Raw genomic sequence first — 18,389 nt, 5'->3', positions numbered from 1 at the left:
AGAGATATATATCCGTTGGTATCATGGGAGTATCTTGACGATATGTAGGTGGCCCATGGTTACATCACCATGGCCAAATAGCCAGTAGTACATGTTTACTAGTGCCTTTCATGTACCCCCAGCCTCCTGTCGTGTGACTCCTCTACATCACCACAATGTGTGTTGGTGGCTGTAGAGCTGCGCGAACTGCGCCTCCTATCACTGATCTCCGTCACCGAGATGCTGCTGATGCTCGATGCCACCTCACTCCCCTCCTCCACTCCCAAGATGAAGCCACTGAATGTGCCAGACTGCAGATGGTCTACTGCAGTGTTATGTTATGTTATGTTATGTTACAATGTTTTGTATAGCGCAAATCATCACTGGTCTCTAAGCGCTTTCACAGATAAAGTACATAACCTGCTGCAGCCCAAGACGCCATTCCGTCATCAAACCCCATTAGGGTATTGATGTTATCTTTTTAAACAGATAAGTCTTTAGATTCTTTCTGAAAGTGGTCACCTGGCCTAAGGCCTTGGCCACATCACCCCAGTAATGACCCAGGTCTATCTGCAGTGACACTTATCTGGGTGCCAATACAGCTGTGCTGTTGCTGAGCTTTGTGATGGCCCGAGTCGAGGCATTTGACCTGAACAAGTTCTGACGATGCCTCCTGCGCTCGCTGTGTTGCCCTGCTAGGACGGTCAGTTGACGCACAGCATCTGTCCTTGTACACATGTTGCTTGCCAATTTGGAGATGTTCATGTTCATTTTTCCCATGTGTCTCCCCTGCAGGTGCTGAGCACGAAGCATCTGGGACTCTACCCCACCATAGCCGTGTGTAGGCTCTTCGGATCCATCAACAAGTTTTCCCAGGGGCCTGCGCCACTGTCTTACTCGGACACTTACTGGTGTTGGAACTAGCGGAGTGACATTTGAGTGACGGGGAACATTTGTGGGTGCTGGCCTCTGCTCCGTCTCCATCACCTGCAGGGAGGGGACATGTCCCTGCGTCTTGGTGGTGTTGTCAGTGATGGTGGTGGTGGTGGTGGTGGTTATGGTGTTGATGTCGGTGGTGGTGGTTGTGGTGTGGAATGACGTCCCTGCGATGTCTCTCCATCGGTCCCTGCTGGTGTTTCAGATATGATGAGGCGTTCGCTGTCATCAGAGTCCAGGGGAGATGCATCTGTGTGTGACACAGTGCATTGTTATTTTTATTTCTAACTGTATCTGTTATTCATTTTGCATACTTTCTACTTCATAAATAACATATTTAGACAGACTGTTAGACTTGTGCTGCTGGTCTCATTTCTTGCACTTTGGGGATTATACATGCACATTTTAATGACATGACTACAACTCCCATGATGCAACACTTCTGTGAGGGTATATGTGTTAGGCACTTCTTCCTGTACACTGTGATTAGTCAGGGTGGATGGGCATGGGTATATATCACGGAGCGTATCAGCACAGACATGCATCTTACCTTGTTCTATGGTCACTGCGGCCGAAGTGTCCATTTGGGTTACTCCCACAACTGCCTCGGCTCATGGTCCCCTCGACGAGGCCCTCCAGGGCTGTGTTGGGAGTTACTCTGGATGTCCCCCCTCCTGTAGCAGCTGCATCCCTCACCCTTTCAGCAATTCACTTCTTCGCCCATTTTCTGAGGTCATACCACCTCTTTTTTCAGGTTGTCTCTGCTGCAGTGCGTGACTCCTACTGCATTTATCCTCTCCTTGATGCACAGCCAGATCTTGCGCTTCTCAGCTTCAGACACCTTGAGTGAGAGCTTTCCAAAAAGCCTGTCATGCCTGCTGCTCACCCCCTCTATCAGAAGTTCTAGTTACTTGTCAGAGAACTTTCTCTTCCTCTTTCTGGGCGTGTCTGAGGTTTGGGGTACATCCTTGTCCATCCTCGGTTGCTGTGGTGTGGCTGGTTTGTGAGAGTTGAGTATCTCATCTAAGCTCCTGTGCTCTGCCTCCTCCTCTGACCTCCTCAGGGCACTGATTGAAGCATGGGCTGGATGACTTACTGGTTGTGATGTCATCAGCCTGCTTCCAAAGCGACACGTTTTTTGTGATTTCGCTAATACTGAAATCGCTAAAACTGATTCAGTTTTTGCTAATTCGGCATTTTCTAATCTTTATTTTGAGCTCTTGCTATCGTGCTTTTGGTATTTTTTTGCGATTTTTACAGAATCGGTAAAAAATACAGAATCTGTTGATGCATCGCGAAAAACGAATCCTTATTTGCGATTCTTTATTTCTCGCTAATAAGGACTTGTTTTTTCCGAATTTTGATGCAGGGGCCCTTAAGTGCTCAACATACAGCACGAATTTGGTTGGCGATACAGTGGCCTGCACGGTCGCAACAAATAACGACTTTATACGTCGTTTTTCTTTGGGTGCTGACTTTTGGTTAGAATGTTACGGTTTCCAATTCGGTGGATACAACTTTGAACTCATTCTCCTGTGGTTTCCCAGATTCTATCTATGCTCGGCATGACCTCGTGCTGCTCCTTTACACGGCGTTGTCACTTTTTCTATTGCTCCCAGCACCTTATTATGATCAAGCACTAACATTCAAACATGCATTTTTTTGTATTAAGAGGGTTTTGTTTTCTATGATAATTCGCACTTCAATACATTTTCTATTAATTACATAATTACAAAGTTATGAATATGCATCAGCATAGGAAATTTCATTTTAAAGGATTATACTGATAATAATTTTGAAATCATTTTAAGTAATCACACAATCAACTTAACATTGCCATTTAATACTTACGTTACTTAAATGCCAGAAGTTGTGCAAACATGTAAATCGAAAACGTTGAAAGTTAGAGGATATATGTACTTCTCTAACACTTTAATAGGTTCATGCTCCATCCCTATTCTTTTTCACTTATAAAAAAAACAGTTTGGTATCATTCAAGGAGGAAGCTTAACACACAAACATCACAGAAGTTAAATGCGCATATGAAGCACAGACTGATTTTAAAACGGCGTGGTAATAGCCTAAGGGCAGATTGTTCTTTTGTTTTTTTTGTACTACAACTCAACCCAAAGTTACCATGCGGCATTGCACATGGGAGGGAAAGCACCACAGAATCAATCTGATTGAAAATGGCCTGCTGCTGTCATTCTTTATCGTTTACACTTCCTTACTTGAGGGATGGGAATGGGTAATAGTCCCATTTCTACTTAGTACATTACATGACCTCTACATGGGGATTATCTAAATGGGTGTCATTCACATTTACACATGTTTACGTTATTAATCTTTATGAGTTATAGTCCCATTTACATTAGTTTCTCACCCTAACATCAGGGGTAGGTTATGGGTGTCGGTCTCATTTACATGTAGTACTTTAAGATCCTTAAACATGGCGTGCCATTATGGCTTACAGTCCCATTTCTGCTAGTTGAGTCCCATTTCTGCTAGTTTTGATCCTCACATATGGGTTGGCTCAACTGGTGTCAGTCCCATTTACATGGTTCACGTCACTAACCTTTACACCAGGGATATATTTATGAGTTCAATCCCGTGTCTTCATGTTTTTGACCCTCACACATGGGGTGTCAAAATGGGTTTTTGTCCTATTTTCACAGCACAGATTTTTATTGCTTACTATTAGGAATCCCTGGATGGGGTACAGTTTTCTCTGTCTACTTTTATTGTCTGCTGTTTAGTTGCTCCTAATGGTATGCAATAATTGTTTTACATTTTAATATGAAAAAGGGGGAAGATGAGTGATGCTTCTTCTATTTTTATTCATCTTTTCTTTTTTCTTGCTTGTACTGTCCTCCTCGTGATGTTGTATTTTCCTTGCATCCTTGGATTCTGGACTATTTAACTTATTTGTACATTCTTAGTCTATAGTTCTTCCCACCTTGTATTGTTATTTTATTTTTCATTTAAAAGGAGAGGATATTTGTGTGTCGGGGTGTAAGGCAAGCGGTTAGTTTGTGTCGTGCTATATCATGCCTCCTCACATGCCTGTCTGGTCAGTGGGTGTGTTTGGGGGTAGTCATAGGTGTGTTTATGTCAATCTGCTAACATTTTATTTCTTATGCCATATAATGTATTCTATATTTTTTTAATTAATAGAAGGGGAGGATGGGTGTTATCTTATTGTTGCATATTTACCTATTTTATCCTTTTCTATGCATATATTTATCTGCATATAGCTTAATTCCTTTTAATAGGTCTTCTTGTTATAACTTCATTTGGGTAACCAGTTTTATACTTCTTTTATATGAGAAAGTGGGATATGTAGTATCCTTTTCATGTTAATATCCTGTCATTATCTCCTTAGCTGTTATGCCAGTGTGAATGTGCTGTGTGCTGCGTGGAATGTTGGTGTGATGATGCACGATGGAATTCTTGAGTGCCTGTGAGTTGAAGTGTTACAGTTGGAGCATGGGATGAGCAGCAGGAAGGGTGCCCCTGGTGGGGCGCCTTCAAAGGAACATAACAGCTTGTAACTATTTATTTATTTATTTAGAGAGTTTTATACAGTGCTAGCTAGACTCGAAGGTATCAGAGCACTTTACATAAGGCAACAGCATGTTACCAGTTACAGGAAAATTCACTTGGATTACAGAAAAATTATAAATTCAATACAGGAGTTATTGGTAAGACGAGTGTCAGGATTCAAAAAGAACAGGGGGAGCTGAGAGTCCATTGGAAGGAAACAGCGGCGAAGAGAAAGGCGAGACAATTGTCTGAAGTGCGGCTGGGTAGGTGACGGCCAAAGCGGTGTGCTAGGACCAGTCTCCCCTATAGCTGTCGGTGCAGCTCCACCGGGAATCGGCCATGCAGTTTGGGCTCTGCCGGACGAGTTTCAAGATTCAAAATGAACAGGGGGAGCTGGGAGATCAATTGGAAGGAGAGAGCGGTGGAGAAAAAAGCAAGACAAATGTCCGAAGTCTGGCTGGGTAGGTGACGGCCAAAGCGGTGTGCCACGGCCAATCTCCCCTATAGCTGTCGGTGCAGCTCCACCGGGAATTGGCCATGCGGTTCGGGCTCTGCCGGATTTAGAGAGATGATCAGGAGATGATCAAAAATCAAGAGTCCATATACATATGAGTGGCCCACAGTCACAAGGCTTTTCCTTGAACTAGATGGGATCAGTGGCAGCCATTTTGGGGTCAGGCGCAGAGTGATGCTCATGTCCATTGTTGTTGGAGAAAAGCCTGTTGCTAGGATTGGGTTTATGAGCAATCGGGAGCTTCCCTAATGGTAAAGGAAGTGGATCATCGGTCGGAGTGAGTCAAGACTGTCCCTCTTCTAGCTGCAGCCGCATGGGCATCATGTTGGAGTTAGGCTCGCCCGGGATCATTAAGTCACCACTGATACTGCAGACTGGGTCCATATGCTCCTTTGGGGCTGTTCACTGCAAGGCGCTCCAGTGGTGTATGGGGCGGGATACACTTCTCCTCTAGTGCTGATCTGCTGATGTGTAAGTGGACCCAGTGCTCCCACAAGGCATGGCATCATGTTGGAGTCAGGCACCGCTGCATTTAATTCCTCCCCAGGGTAAACAAAGTAGTGCTATCGGGCCGCAAGGGTATATCAGCTGGCAAGGGAAGCCCTCTGCACCACCACTTGCTGCCATCAGACGTCCGCTTCCTCACTGCCGACCCTCCGTTCGCCTCACCAGTTCGCTCCACGCTGCCAGGAAATGGCAGCCGCCACGTCCTCAGCCTCGAGCCACAGTCACTCCTCTGTTCTCCTCACTTTGCCCAGGGCTCAGTGTCGCAACTGCAGTGCGGTCCCACAATGCGGTTGAAGATGCAATGAATGTCTCTGGGGAGGATCGGACTCTCGAGCCTTCACCACTACAAGGTTCTCAGCTGTGGCGGGTGGGGGAGGTGGGGTGTTCACCTCACTTTGCCCAGAGCTCTACACCGTAACCATGAGAGCTCGGGCACAGTGAAGGAGCAGCGAGAGACTCACCCTGCAGCAGCTGCGACAGGACTTGGCATCGGCTCCAGCCTAGACTCAGGAAGCTCCGGTTCTCTCTTGAGTCAGAGGTGATTCCCAGGGAGCATCGTCCTCTCAGCAGATCTTCAGGTAGGTTAACTCTTATTTGCGCGGTGTCGAACGACAGTTGCGTTGCTGACAAAATTCTGTATGCAGGGGTGTTGTGTAGAAGGGTGGATTGGGGATATAGACAGGGATATTCACAATCGAGTGAACCCTATCCCCGGAGCTTCTTTGTAGAGCTCCAGCATGGCGGTCATCTTACCAGTAACTATGACTTATTAAACCTTCTGAAACGTTACCTTGTCTACTGGAGATAATAACTACACATGCCCTGTGCTGGCACACTATAAAGGCTGCCTAGCACCATGAACAACCTTTGCTCGATGGCACAGAGGTGTGTGTTCGTTGTCTAGCAAAGGTTTTGTCTTGATAAGGTATCCTTCAAGGTATCCTTAAAGTACAAAATCCTATTCATATACATTCTGAACAAACTCTAAACTTGGTATGTGTGCTGTGCAGCACACTTGCAATATGTGGAATGTTTGGACAAATCAAAACATTTCTCCTTCTGTTTGCCTGCGAAGCTCACCCTGTCTATCTTTGTAGATCGGGCTGTCCGTCAAAAAGTATGGGTGCTCGTGCAGATCCTTCCATGTAAAGTAATACCCAGCTGGAGGCAAAATGGTGCATAGTAAAGTGCTGTTTGTACAGCGAAAAGGGCACCTTTCCAGTGCGAAAAACCTTTCACACAGAAAATAAATACCCATGCAAAACTTTGTGTCACTTTGTTTCCATTTGTATGATATTGTGTAGGCACAAGGGCTTTGTGAATTTGGACCTGCTATCCGTACTTGGTCACAAGTCGTCATATTTATGATCTGGTTTGCATCGCTTTTGCACCACACAACGTGGTGCAAGAGAGACACAAACCTAATTTTTGAAGCCATGCAAAGCCACTTTGCGTGGCTTTGAGTGGCTCCAAAATTCTGGAGTAGCACAACACAGCGCAAAAAGGATTCTATATGCATTTCATGGGTGTTCCCACACAGCTCTCATGGTTTTTGAAGAATTTCCAGATGTATAAGACCTTGTAAACCTGGGAATGCTCCAAAAAGAAACGCCTCCCCAGGAGAGGCGTAACAGGGAGAAATATCTTTATTTCTCCTCGTTACTCCCTGTTACTTCCTCTTTCTATGTATTCTGTAGAAAGCCTCTCAGGATTGTTTTTCTGTAGGAAGGTGTCCCTTCCTACACAAAAATAAGCCTGCCTAAAACACAGGGACACTTGCACCACCGTGCAATGGTTTCTGCGTTGGCGCTAGGCTGCCAAAATGGCATCAGCATATGGAAAAAGGGCAGGAAGGCGCCATATTGGATAAATATGGCACAATCCAACCCTTTCCCTGTGACAGCGCAGCCAGTCACCTTGCTCCACAAACATCATAAATATGGCCTAAGAAATTTTGAGCTACTGGGGGAAGGTAAACCTTATCAGAGTATGAGATTGTAGAGTTTGTGGAGAGTGATGCGATAAGACTCCTTTTGTATTTTTCTGGCCTTGTGTAGGAAAGTAGTTTCCCTTGCAGTTATGTTTGGGTTTTAGTCTCCTAAAACGAAAACATATTTTTCTCTGCCCTACATATACTGCTAATAACTATGGCTTCCTTTACCTATCTCTTACATAATGTGTCATATCATGAACAGATTAGAAAGTGTTCAAGCGTTTTCCTTGGCTCCATTGTACCAGTACATTTTTTATACCCTGCAATGGTACACTTCTGAGTAAGATCTTCACTAGTAGAGTGTTGTTTTTTGCTGCAGTGAAAAGCCTTTTTTCTTAGGAGAGAGTATTGTAAAACATATGAATTTGACTCAGCCAAGAGAAAATAAGCCCTGCAATGTATTACCAATGTCAGCTTCTGCCTGCACTCTTTGAAGGGGTTGCCAATTCTCTTTTGCCTTTTTGTGTAAACTGCACATTGTTGACTTACCACTTTACTGAAAGTGTAACTGCTTTGCCATCCTATCAAGCTCTCTCCTACAAGGTGACACAGCCATAGCACCCATATCTCATAACAACCATTTGTCAACCCAGTTATCCTTTTGTGATGTATGCCTTTCTTCTACAGAGGTATTAGGTATGTATTATATTTTGCTAAAATCTGGGGTCCAAAAGACCACTCTGGACAATGATATACATGAGTAATCTATTGCTACATTAGATAGGAGGGTGTAGATGTTGCCATTAGGAGACTATCTCAAAGTATTTAGTGTGAAATAGTGAACCAATGCACTTGTGAGTCTTCCTGTCTCTCCCTATTCCTTTATAGCTGGCAGCCAGGGCCAAGGCAGGGAGTAGCAGGACCCAATGTGGGATGAGAAAAAGGACACCTGCTGCAAAGTGGGCAGAGGGCTCCCCACCAGTTAGAATTAGGAAGAAGGTGACTCCATTGATGGAAAGACTGTGCCTACTTGGAGAAGGACAAGGTCACACTCAAAAAGATTCCTGGTGAAGACCACAGGTACTGAAGATGAAGCAGTAAACCCTGAATCCACGCACCAGGAGAAGTCTGATGATTGGGTTCCTCATGGCAAGGGAGAAGAACTTGTGGTCTCAAAAACACTCCCGTCCAACATTCGGGTCTGAAGTCATCTCCACAACCATCCACCAGGCCCCACCAACATCATGGCCTGAAGCTCCCTCACCTATCAAGACTTCTCCCACCAACAGTGGATGCCTGAGGCACCAGAGGCTGACAGTGTGCTTTGCTCTAGATAACCCTAAGCCCTAACTTGTTTCCTCCCCCCTGTCCCATATACACAAGTCTACCAAGTAGTTCAAGGAGGCAATGAAGAGGGTAGGTGCTGGGTAGCATGCCTTCTTGCAGGCCTTGAGAACATAGTTAAAAATATTGCAACCGCACTCAAAGGACTTAAAGATCTAAAGATTACTTGGGCTGCCCAGCACCAGGAACGGACCTGCTTACACATATAGGTGACCACCATGACATTCCCCCATTGAACCCACTCCTCCCTATCTACTGTCTAAATTCAGTCCCTCTATATCCACCACCACTGCCCCTTCATCTCAACCACTGTGGCCAGATCATAAGTAGGTATCAATCCTGACTCAGACCTGCACCTCAGGACATGGTGAAAATCACCTTTGACTCTGACTTGGAGGAGGCTCATCAGCTCCGGCCCTCAACCTAGGACAAGCAGGAGGAAACCATGTCTAAACTGAGGAATTAAACTTCCATTTTGTTGATCATTTTGTACTTTTGTTTACATTGGACTTTAAATTGTGATATTTGGGACATTCAGACTTCTGTATGGGTATATCATTGGAACTTTAGACTTTATTTTCTCATGTTTTGCTCTTTGAGTGACATATACATGCTTTTAACTAGCATTTCAATTATTATCAAGTTTTGCATGTACACGCCTTCCCGGACACGGGACCCTTTTTATTTTGCTATTCCTTCCTTCTGGACATGTCTTCTCCAACCCCTGCTACAGAAACCATGCCCTTTAACTGTGAGATGGAAAGGTTAACTTTCCATTTCTTTCAAAACTCTAAATAAGGCGCTAAGTCATTCCATGGGTTTCATAACCTATGATTACGTATGCTAGTGACTGGTTAGCAACTAGATTGTGTTTCGTATTGTTTTTCGGATTGTACCTTCCCATTATAACAATTATGAAAAAAGATACATGGTAATGAAACCCAATTGTCTTTTAGCCTGACCATCCAATGCTAGCTGAGCCCCGAGGTAGACTAAATGGTCAGTTTTGAAGTTCTCTCACTTTTTACATAAAGAAAACTAAGAAGAAATATAATTGTTCAACATAAACAATAGACACTGCATAGTAATTGTACTCACTCTGTTGTGCTGTCAGTTAGTTCTCTCGCTTGGGTGTTACACTGAACAGGAACTATAACAAAAGAGAAGCAGTCTCTCTGTGAAGGGAGGTCATGGAAACATTCATGCATGGAACTTTAGCTGCAGTTTAAATCAACAAAGTGAAACCAAAAACAGCTCACAGACAAGCATAGCTCAATCCCAAGCAACACTTGACCAGGAAAAGCTGAATTTAAAACTCCCTGTGTGATTTTTTTTCATACGCAATACAAAGGTATGCTTGGAATATTTCCATCATGCTAAAAGTGCCTTGATATAGAACCCCAGATTGTTTTACTAAACACATTCTGACTCTCTCATTAGTTCTTTTCTTTCTCCTAAATTATGTTGCTCTGATTTATATTACAAGTGTAAGACCTCACATCCCTGCTGTGGTATTCCTCCAGCCTTTCTGCCTTCACTCCCCTATTTTTGTTGAACTCACTTTCGTTGGCATTAGCACTATGGGTGCTTTCATCCCTATTACCCAGTCGTAAAGGAATTGTTCCCGGTAAACATGCTAAAATTAGAATACACCTAATTAGTACATGTAGTTTACTTATACTTCCCTAGTACATGGTACTAAATGTACCCAGGGCCTATATATTAAACACTACCAGTGGGCTGCAGCACTCATTGTGTTACCCACTAAAGTAGCACTTCAAAATATCTCAGGCTTGACACTTTAGCCTGTTGCTAAACAAACCTTTGCAGGGCTTAACCATCATTTTAATCCATATAAGTCACCCGTAAAGCAGGCCCTAAAGGCCTAAAGGGCAGGGAACATTGCATTTACAAAGTAGGACATGTGTACTTGAGTTTTACATGTCCTGATACTGAAATACTCCCAATATCGTTTTTCTGTGTAGCAAGGCTATCACTATCATAAATTAACACTGGGTTACTTATTGCACTGAATAAGTGATAACTTCAGTTTAGGAACAGACAGCAAAAAATGTCTTCAACTCATTTTATTTGTAATTTAAATTGCTGATTAATGGTAATGTCATATTTTAAGTTACTATAACGAAAATGGCACTTTTAAAAAGCTTTAAATATTCTCAGCCCCTGGCAATTGCTTGGGTTGCATCCCAATCCATCATTTTTGCCCATCATGCTACCTCAATTTGGGTTCAGGCATATGCAAACCAGTCTTGACCCTGCTTCATTAGGAAGAGCCCAACATGAAATTCTATCCCAGGTCCTTCCTGTACCGAAACACAAGCAATCCAAGTCCAGTTTTTCCTTGGTTCGAGTTAAACAGTCAGGTATAACTTGGTTCCAGTGACACAGTGAGCATGGGACTCACGTCTGGACATATCCATCGCACGTAAGGCATCAACTGTAATAACAACACAGTAATGGGTGGAATACGTGAATTAATTACAGCCACTGGCAAGTACTCGAGCCGTATCCTAATCCATCATTTTTTACAGATCATTTTACTACCTCAGTTTGGACCCAGCTATAAGCAAATCAGTATTTACCATGCTCCAATAGGAACAGTCCTTTCCAAACTATCAGGCCAGGTCCTCCCTTAACCAGAACATAAGCAACCCTAGACCAGTTTCACTCATGAGTTGGGATTAGCTTAGTTAAAGTGGAACGGCAAGGAAAGGACACATGTCTGGCCATACCCAACACAATTATGGCATCAACTGCAACAATAAAAAAAGTGATGGATAAAATGCTTAATTAATTTCGTCCACTGGCAATTGCTCAGGCCCCCTCCAAATCCATCACTTTTTGACCACCTTATCCTCTTAGCTTGGACCCAACAAAGTGCAAATCAGTCTTGACCCTGCTCCAATAGGAACAGTCCAACCAGAATGGCTGGCCAAGAACCTGAACAAAAGCAAACTAAGTCTGATTTTGCCCTTATTATGGTTCATGAGCTGGGTTCCAGTGGCACAGTGATCATTGGAGCCATGTCATGGTATTCCCATTGTACTAAGGCGAAGTAGTGTGGCTCACTGGTTAGAGGCGGCAGACCCGAGAGCAGAGGACGGCCCGGGACCAGGGTTCGATTCCTGGCGCGGCAGGTTTCTGGACCAGGGTCAGCGGACTCGATAATTCTCTCGCCTCGGTGCCCACTCTGATCAGCGATCACACTCGGCAACTCTGGGCATTAGCTTGCCTCATCTTCACTAACGGCCCCACCAGACCGCCTGGGATGCCTGGTCTCACCCTGGAGATACCCATTAAGGGACCATCTCTCAGGGAAGCCAGGAAGGGTTTCGCAGTGGTCGGAGCGCCTTGGGACCCTCCGGGTAAGTAGTGTGCTATATAAATGCCTATACATTTACATTTACATAAGGCGGTTAACTGTGACAACAACACACTAAAGAATGGAAGGCTTGAATTAATCCCAGCCACTGGCTATGTCATGGATCTGCTCTCCAATCCATTGTTTTTCACCCACCATGCCACCTCAGCTTGGCCCCAGCCATATACAAGTCAGTCTTGACCCTACATCAGTAGGAACAGCCCAGCCCAAACTGCCAGGCCAGGTCCACCTTGAACTGGAACACATGCACCGCAAGACTGGCTTCGCCCTGATAAGTGATCATCAGTCGGGTATAGCTTGGTTCTAGTGGCACAGTGAGCATGTGACTCATGTCTGAGCATTTCCGTTGCACCCACTTGAACCGGAAAGCAAGCCAACAAACACTTTTTTGTATGCTTCAGAATTATGCGTGAAGTCGGATGGGTCTGTTCAGACGTGGGTGGCGTTCTCAGTGTGCCACCAAGACCAAGCTATGCCTGGTTGAGGAGTCCTAATAAGGGCAAAACCAGTCCTGGGTTGCTTGTGTCTCGATTTAGGGAGGACCTGCCTGACAGGTTGGGTTAGGCCGTTCACATGGGAGCAGGGTCAAGACTGACTGGCATATGGCTGGGCCAAACTGAGGTGGTGTGGGGGGTAAAATAACAATGAACTGGGGTGCAATCCTTGGTAATTACGAGTGACTAAAAATAATTCAAGCAATCCATCCATCATTTTTTTGTGTGTTTCAGTGCGATGCCCTAAGTGGGACGAATATGTCCAGCCGTGGGTAGCAAGCACACTGTGCGACTGCAACCAAGCTATACCCAGCTGACAACCCCTAATAAGGGCAAAACCATCATAGATTGCTTTTTTGAATTTCAAGGAGGATGTGTATTGGACATAACAACTGCATGTTTTCCCTTTGGATGAAGAGGGGCTGGGTCCAAACTGAGGTGGGATGGTATGCAAAGTACTGATGGGCTGGAGTGTAGCCTGAGTATTTACCAGAGGTAAGGTTAGTTTAAGCATTCCATCCATCACTTTTTTGTGAAGCCCTAAGTGGAACATGTATACTTAATAGTGGGACCCATGGACATTGTGCTTCTGGAACCAAACTACACATGTCTGATGAGCCTTATCAGGGCAAAACCAGCCTGGCTTTCTGTTTTTTTGGTAGAAGGAGGACATAGCCTGGCAGTTCGGACCGGACCGTTCCCATATGAGCAGGAAGAAGACTAATTTGCATATGGCTGGGTCCAAACTGAGATGGCATGGTATTCAAAGTACCAATGGACTGGAATGTGGCATGAGTATTTACCAGTGAGTGAGATTAGTTCAAGCATTCTATCCATCACCTTCTTTGTATACTTCAATGTGATTCTCTAAGTGGGGCGGATATGCCCAGGTGTGGGTCCCATGTACTCTGTGCCACTCGAACCAAGCTATACCAGACTAATGAGCCCTAATAAGGGTGAAACACATCACTTGTTGTTTGTGTTGTGGTTCAGGGAGTAGCTGTACTGTTCCCATTAAAGTAGGTCAAGACTGATTTGCATGGGGCTGGGTCTAAACTGAGGTGACGTAGTGTGAAAAATAATGATGGACTGGGAAGCAGCCCGAGTAACTGCCAGTGGCTGAGATGAATTCAAGCATTCCATCTACCAAGTTTTTGAATACTTCACTTTTAGAAAGTTGGCATTTTTCTACCTAAACCAAATGTGTCTTTCTGCCAGTATCCATGGTCATATGGCTGTGAATTGTTTTCCTGTGGTGTGTTGTGTAGTCGTTCCAGACATGGGGACAAAAGGAGTCTGGGTGCAGAAGGAGTGGATTTCTCTAACAGGATCCCTGGGGAGGAGCTATACCCAACCCACTTTATACTTCAAATAACCCTACCTGCAGCACTGACATAGTAACCTGACACCAGGCCTGTCTCTGCATTTGTCCACCTAGATATAGTAAAGCAAACACCAGAGGGAATAATTTGCCAGAACTATTTTGAGAGCAGATCAGAGATTGGCCATCATCAAAAGGCTGGCACTGGGTAAAAAAGTTCCACCCTCCGAACCTCTTATCAGAACACTCCCGAACCTGTGGAAGATTTGGAAGAAGAACTGCCCTGATGTCTGAAGAGGGAAGACTGGACCTGCTTTCCTTGAAACCAAGATTTCCAAAAGCGACTCCAAGGGTCAGTTGTCTGACCTCCTATTTGAGCTACAGGTACTCAACAAGCTTCTAAAGGACCTACAACTGCCCGGCTGACTAGCACCAACGGGATCTGACTGAGCCCTGCTGCTGGCCTCTTTCATGGTGAGTCTTGGCCCCCATTGGTGCATCGCAGGTCCCAGACCCTTGGCTGGCATCAGTGTCTCCTCCTTGAGTCCCAAAGTCAAGCTACAGGGGAAAATTCAGAGGTTTGGGCTTCTTCCCCACTGCAAGTGAGTTTCTCACAGCAGCATTCACCTCGTCTCCCCCATTGCGAAGTTCCAAAGGCGACCTGTTTTTCATGGCAAACAATGACCAACAGAATCTCCTGCAAACGCAAAGCTTCAGTGGCTGCTCCTTATGCTGACAACAATTTCCATGTTTTCTCCGTCAACGCTGAGGCACCTCATACAGATTTGTACTTTGAGGAGGGAAACTCTTCACCAAAATAAACCGGGTCCCTGTATCTGACCCATAATCCATCACAGTTGGCCTCAACTTGTGACTTTGACCCAGTCCAGCACAACCAAATACCCACGAGTGGCCTTTTTTTGTGCTTTTTGGCACTATTGTTCACTTAAACATTTTAAAACTCTCAACTCGCTCCTTCTACTGATTGGATTTTTGTAGTTTTGGAGCTGCATAAGCACTCTACACATTCTTACGTGCCAAGCTACTAGAGAGATAAGCACAGGTTTAATTAGTGACTTTTGTGGTTCACCCTGACACCGATTGTGTTTATTATTTCACTGGGGCTTCAACCCCTCTCAACTAATTACCCAACTTCTTACAACAATCAAAAGGCAGATCTGTTCCGACACATTTGTCCCACCTTCTGACTAGTCCCAGCAGCAGATCTGCATTAACGTGTTTCAGTCCCCAAACTATGGCAAAATATTGTAGATGTGAAGAGGCAACAGATTATAATTTGAAAACACATCCCAGTGTTACCTGCGGTAGATTTAGGAGTGCTTGTGGGTCCATTTGGGGGAGGGATGACAGCAATTTCTGAGGAGAAAATAAAGGATCTGGGCCAGGCTCCATAGCTCCGGGTAGTAATTCCATTCCTTGTGGATTCCTGGTAGCTATTTTGTCCCGGGCTCTTCTCCACTGTCACTGGGCCTCCGGCATTTGTGAGTTTTCCTGCATTAATGGCAGCTCTGCAAATGGAGGAATCCTGTGAAGAAAGGGGGATCAACACATGCTTAATTGTGATATCAGCCTTATTTCTGATTTCTTCTAACCATCAGCAGTGTGAATAATACTAGACAATCTCTTTGAGAACTGCTCAGCCCTATAGGCTGGATAACCTCCAATCAGAATGTTATAGGATCACAACAATATCTGCTCTCAAGATCATAGTCAGATCTAGTGATAGAGAAGACATGTAACCAAGCATTTTCCTCTTTCATTCTGACCACCACCTGGGACTGGATCTTACACTATTGTCTCAAGACCTCCTTCTTATCTATCCTCCTAACAATCTCCTCCCTCTCCAATTTCAGCCTGACCTGCTTGTATATATGATGTAATTCTTTGTCTAAATTCCAGATGCCTCGCTTATTTGTGAACTTGCAAGGTCTGCTGCTTGCCAACTTTGCATACATTTTTCAAACGCCAATCTTCGCGCAGAGCAAAGCTTGCAATTTAAAAAAAGATGGGTCAGCTATTGCACATTTTTAAACGTCTGCCAAACCATTCCTACTGCTGCTCGTGACATGAGTGACAGCATGTGGACTACCGCTGATTGGCAGCTGTGATATATGGGACAGGACTGACAGCAAGTAGCCATTGGTGTGCTTCTGCCTAGAGGTAGCTGTTTCCCAGGTGTGGTAACAGTTGAACTCCCTTTTCTCCGGTTCAAGGTTGGCCTCCTGATGTGCTGCTAATGCCGTGCATCTGGAGCTGTATTCACCATCATTACTGGGCACTACATCATGCTGCAGAGATTCCCAACATCACTTGACTTTGTAGGTGAAGTTCGTAACTCCTCCCACCTTAGTTACTCCTTGCATGTGTAGCTCTATGCTTCTACTCATGATAGTAATTCACCACAAAGTCTTTTTGGATTCCAGAGTACCGTGCTACTCGACGAAAAGTGGTTCGATGCCTCGTCAGGGGTAGTAAGCACTATATAAATGCAATTACAATTACAATATTCAGACAGTGACTATGTAATATGTCTGTTTTCGCATCAGTCACTATTGCTTGTACATCAGATTATTGTACAAAGAATACAGTCTGACATAAACGACATATCCTAATTATTGTTTACAAAAATATCAATACACTGAGTGTAGATTTTCTAATATTAATGCCAATTGATGGATATTTTTGTAGACAATATCTGGCACAATATTGATATCATATGGAATTCTGGCAATTGTTTTCTCATGCCACATCCTACAGAAAGAATCCTGACTGAACCCAAATATCACAAGCTCTCAGAGCAGATCCATAACCGAGCTACATCTCCCAGACTTTTCACTTCTCCAGGTGCTTCAGGCAAAGCATGTCCAGCACCAAATCGTGGGCCTAAGTATAGGAGAGGGCAAACTGTGCCAAGTCCATGTTAGCTACTCTAATATTAAATACTTTTAATGAAATATTCAAAGCTACCCACGCGGGGGGAGGCCTGCACTATAGAAATACTTTAAATTAATAAACACCAAATATACCAAAATACTGAACTATTATGGGTGTGTGAACCTTTGGTTTTACAAAGATGTTTAGAACATAAGTTTTCACGAATTTCTGTAAATCTTGATTTTTAAATATCATCATTCCTCCTCTTTGATATGGGCATCAAAATAGTGGCTCAACTTGCCTTGGAGACTGAACAGTTTACAGGTGTTTTTTGTGAAAAGAGTATTTCATAATGGATTCATGCTAGAGCAAAACATTTGGTGCCTGATGTACTACCCTTCCAATTTGCAAGTCGCAAATTGCGTCATTTTGCAACTCGCAATTTGTGACTTGCAAATAGGAATGTACAACAGTGTCTCAGGCACGGTTTGCAAATCCTAATGGGGTTGCAAATTGCTTGCCTCCTTAATGTTCACGAGGCAGGTGCAATTTGCGACCCCATTAGGAATGGCGAGCACTCCCAGGGATGGGGGCCTGTTGAGGTCAGCAGACCGCCATGTCTGTGATTGCTTTTTAAATAAAGCAGTGTGTTTTCTTTTATAACCCCGTCGCTGCGGGGTGTTTCCCCCCGCTGTGCGGGGGGAGGGGCGCCACACGCGGCGCCGCTATGCTTGTGACGAGCTCAGCTCTTCATGAGGCACAGTGCAGCTGCACTCATGACGAGCAGAGCTCGTCACAACCACACCCGTTTTTGGAACGTTCAGCACAGCGGGGTAATTATCACCGCGTGCAACGTTCCAATGGCCGTGACGAGCTCAGCTCGTCATGAGTGCAGCTGCACTGTGCCTCATGATGAGCTGAGCTCGTCATGAGCACAGATGAGGTTAAGGCAGCCCTTTTTCCTTAAAGGAAAACAGGATGCATTTAAAAAAGAAAAATGAAATGCTACTGTTTCATTTTTTAAGAATAGGCAGTGGTCCGTGGACCACTGCCTGCTCTTGAAATATATTTTCAATGCCAGTCACTAAGGGGAAGGGGTCGCCAAACAATCTGACATTGAAGTGTGAGTCTCATGCCCCCTTCCTAATAGCAAGTCGCAAACCCTAATTTGCAAGTCGTAATAGGTACCGAGTCGCAAAATAGGGTTTTTTAATAGGACGGACCTATTTTGTGGTCACAAATGGGCTGATTTCCCGTTTACGAGCGCAAAAAATAGTCATACATCTAGCCCTTGATTTATAACAGTGGCTTTATTCTTTAGTGTTACCTTTGGTTAAATTTTGAATTTTCGACCTGTCTACTTTGATGATGAAACTCTAAATGGAACAAATTCATCTGACCACATAGTTAGGCTCCTCTTTGGAAATAATGCCTTCTGAAATACCTCCAACACAGGCTGAGTTTACATCCATTCGACTGGTTTCTCTGAAATTAGGTGGTAGTTCTATGGGTGATTAAAT

General features: G+C 44.4%; 1 protein-coding gene across 1 annotated transcript in view; it reads right to left on the bottom strand.

Moving 5' to 3' along the window:
* Positions 1-18,389, bottom strand: part of LOC147747769 (uncharacterized) — an 802,967-nt gene that overhangs the window by 223,826 nt on the left and 560,752 nt on the right. Inside the window, exons 50-51 of the mRNA XM_086926120.1 lie at positions 15,295-15,520; positions 9,855-9,906 (exon numbers count right to left, since the gene is read on the bottom strand). Of these exons, the coding sequence (XP_086782246.1) occupies positions 9,855-9,906; positions 15,295-15,520 (278 nt within the window). The remainder of the gene's footprint in view (positions 1-9,854; positions 9,907-15,294; positions 15,521-18,389) is intronic.

This window comes from Lissotriton vulgaris, chromosome 1_1 (assembly GCF_964263255.1).
Source record: "Lissotriton vulgaris chromosome 1_1, aLisVul1.2, whole genome shotgun sequence".
Taxonomy (NCBI): Eukaryota; Metazoa; Chordata; class Amphibia; order Caudata; family Salamandridae; genus Lissotriton; species Lissotriton vulgaris.
The sequence above is the reverse complement of the archived record's forward strand: the minus strand, read 5'-3'. Positions and strand labels throughout refer to the sequence as shown.